Genomic DNA, 3,509 nt, shown 5'->3' on the forward strand with positions numbered 1-3,509 from the left:
AGAGACAACAACAAAGTGTCCCACTAGATCATCACGTTTTCAACAGCATGACAGGCACATGGGTACGCAGAAACTCAAAGCCTCAACCATTTGTGAACATCACTGTGCAAGCCCTTCCTGAGGACTACTCAGCCTTCGGAATGTAGCTGTCAGCTCCGTCAGTGTCTGCAAATATACCTGCTATGGCTGACACAGGATGCCAGCGCTGCCTCACCGGTTTAAAAGTGGTTCACCACCTTGGATTGTCTGAATCGGACCTTATTCTAGTGACAATGCATATGCGCACAGCAAATAATGATGGAATCAAGATCCTCGGAGCCATGATTCTGAGATATTCATACACAATCAACAGTACTAAAGTGGAGACAAGGCAAATGACCTATCTAACAGACTCGTCAGACAAACTGTTTCTTAGCAGAGAAGCTTGTGTGACTCTTAGAATCATTGGCGACAACTTTCCTAGAGTACGGCTTCCACAACACCATGCAGCAGCCATGCAAGGAGAGAACAAAGCATCATGTGGTTGTCCTCTTCGCCAACGACCACCCCCGCCTCCGAGTGCTCCACCATTCCCACCAATAGAAGAGAATCGCCAAAAACTATAAGAGTACCTGCTTGATTACTACAGGTCTAGCACATTAAACACATGTGAACATCAGCCGCTGCCTCTGATGGATGGATCACCAATGAAACTTATGGTCGACCCCAACGCTGAGCCTCTCGTTCACCATACACCAGTGCCTGTCCCGCTACACTGGCGAGATGCAGTTAAAAAAGGCCTCGATCAAGATGTACAACTAGGTGTTCTGGAACCAGTCCCCATCGGGGAACCTGTCACATGGTGTCATCGAATGGTGATATGTGCAAAAAAGAATGGCCAGCCTAGACGTACAGTGGACTTTCAGGCGCTCAATGCTCATGCCACCCGTGAGACATATCACACACCGTTCCCATTTTTTCAAGCTCGATCAGTGCCTAATGGCAAGAAAAAGACAGTCTTTGATGCTTGGAATGGCTACCACAGTGTCCCTCTACGCAAAGAAAATCGACATCTGACCACATTTATAACACCATAGGGGAGATACCGATACAAAACGGCACCACAGGGTTACATAGCTTCAGGTGATGGCTACACAAGACGGTATGACGAGATCGTGACTGATGTTCCAAACAAGACAAAGTGTGTTGATGATGCCTTACTGTGGGCTGACGACCTACAGGAGAGCTTCTATCAAGCCGTGAACTGGCTTGATGTTTGCGGAAGAAACGGGATAACGCTCAACCCCAAAAAGTTTGTCTTTGGAGCAGATGTGGTCGAATTCGCAGGCTTTGAAATCACTCTCAATGATGTCAGGCCCTGTCGTAGATATTTACAAGCCATCATGGACTTCCCAACCCTGAAGGACATCACTGATGTGCGATCATGGTTTGGCTTGGTGAACCAAGTCTCATACGCATTCAGCATTTTACCGTTCCATGATCTTCTGAAGCCAGGCACTCCCTTCCAATGGAACACCTCCAAACACTATTCAATGAGTCAAAAGGTCAGATTGTTGAAGAAATTGAAGAAGGTGTCTATATCTTTGACCCCGATAGAACCACATGTTTGGCAAGACTGGTCCAAATCGGGAATAGGATTCTGGCTACTACAAAAACACTGTACATGTATCAAGAGTGAACCATTCTGCTGCCCAACTGGATGGAAGATAACACTCACGGGCAGCAGATTCACCCACCCAGCCGAGTCCCACTATGCACCTATTGAGGATGAAGCACTGGCAATGGCAGATTCCCTAGACAAAGCCAGGTATTTTGTGCTAGGCTGCAGAGACTTGATCATCGCTGTTGACCATAAACCTCTACTCAGGATATTTAGTGATCGATCTCTTGAAGACGTCTCAAACACCTGCCTCAGAAACTTGAAAGAAAAGACACTAAGGTACAGGTTCCGAATGATCCACATTCCTGGAGTCAAACATCATGCCACAGACTGTCTCTCATGCCATCCAACATGTGATGCAGAGAAGCTTGTCCTACCTGATGATATAGCACAAGTTCACAATCACAAACATGCCAGGAATGTCATCAGACTGAACCAACCTCCAGCACCACCAGATAGACGGCATATATGGAGGCATAGTCTCAGTTGCAGTCACATCCCTGAATGCATTCAACGTAAAGTCAGTGACCTGGAACAGAGTCCGTACAGCCACAGCCAGCGACCCAGGTATGCTGCAGCTGAGTGACCTCATAGAGCAAGGCATACAGGAGCACCGCCATGAGGTACCAGAACCACTGAGGCAGTATTTCCAGTACTGTGAGGGCTTATCAACTGTTGATAGGGTTATCTTGTACAAGGATCGTGTAGTGATCCCTTCTTCACTCAGGCAAGAAGTACTGGATGTCCTGCATTCTACTCACCAGGGAGTCACATCCATGACAGCTAGAGCCAAAACATCTGTATTCTGGCCAGGAATCACACCGGACATATCTACTCTTCGTTCAAGCTGCCAACAATGCAACCGTAATGCGCCATCAAATCCAAGTGCTCCACCAGTTCCACCAATGAGCGCGGATTATCCATTCCAGTGCATTTGTGCAGATTATTTCACCTAACAAGGGCATCATTACCTGATAGTCGTGGACAGATATTCAAATTGGCCAATTGTGGAACAATCAGCTGTTGGAGCCAGTGGACTCGTGACCTGCCTCAGACGGATCTTTGTGACTTACGGGATTCCTGATGAATTCGTATCTGATGGCGGCCCAGAATTCACAGCCACAACCACATGACAGTTCCTCAGTGACTGAGGCGTGCATCACAGACTATCTTCAGTAGCATTTCCTCACAGCAACTGCAGAGCAGAGGTAGGCATCAGGACAGTAAAGCGCATTCTGATGGACAACACAACTTCATCTGGTAACATTGACATCGACTTGTTCCAACAGGCTATGCTATAATACAGGAATACACCAGACAGAGACACAAAACTCTCTCCAGCCATGTGCATATTTGGCCGACCAATTAGGGATTTCATCCCTATTCCACCTGAGAGATACAAGCCTCATCCAACTTGGCAAAGCACATCTGTTGCTCGTAAAGAAGCATTACGAAACAGGCATATGCAAAGTGCTGAGAGATTATCTGAGCACACCCACAGACTACCACCATTGTCGGTCGGAGACCATGTTCGCCTCCAAAACCAAATTGGGCCATTTCCCCACAAGTGGGACAAGACAGGGGTGGTTGTCGAGGTTAATCAGTTTGACCAATATGTTGTGCGCATTGATGGTTCGAGACGGGTTACTCTGCGGAACAGGAAATTCTTACGCAAATATATTCCAATGCAGGTTAAACCAAAGAGACTCATCATAGACTCGGATGTAGGACTACGCCAACTATCAGCTTACATGCCACAACCTGTAGTACCAATACACATTACATACACGGAGCCACAATTCCTAGATGTCACTCCCACTAAACCTTCCTCTTGGACCCCCTTGGGTTG

General features: G+C 47.1%; 1 protein-coding gene across 1 annotated transcript; it reads left to right on the plus strand.

The window, feature by feature from the left end:
* The first annotated feature begins 671 nt into the window (after positions 1-671).
* LOC145292767 (uncharacterized) lies at positions 672-1,076 on the plus strand. Its single transcript, XM_080138804.1, has one exon. The coding sequence runs from the start codon at positions 672-674 to the stop codon at positions 1,074-1,076; it is 405 nt and encodes a 134-aa protein (XP_079994930.1).
* The last annotated feature ends 2,433 nt before the right edge of the window (positions 1,077-3,509 follow it).

The sequence above is a fragment of the Euprymna scolopes genome, chromosome 14 (assembly GCF_053919585.1).
Source record: "Euprymna scolopes isolate OS-2025 chromosome 14, ASM5391958v1, whole genome shotgun sequence".
In the NCBI taxonomy this organism is placed as follows: Eukaryota; Metazoa; Mollusca; class Cephalopoda; order Sepiida; family Sepiolidae; genus Euprymna; species Euprymna scolopes.

What these genes read in the sequence shown, in the direction of transcription:
- LOC145292767 (XM_080138804.1), top strand. Translation starts at nt 672, where the DNA reads ATGGATGGATCACCAATGAAACTTATGGTCGACCCCAACGCTGAGCCT.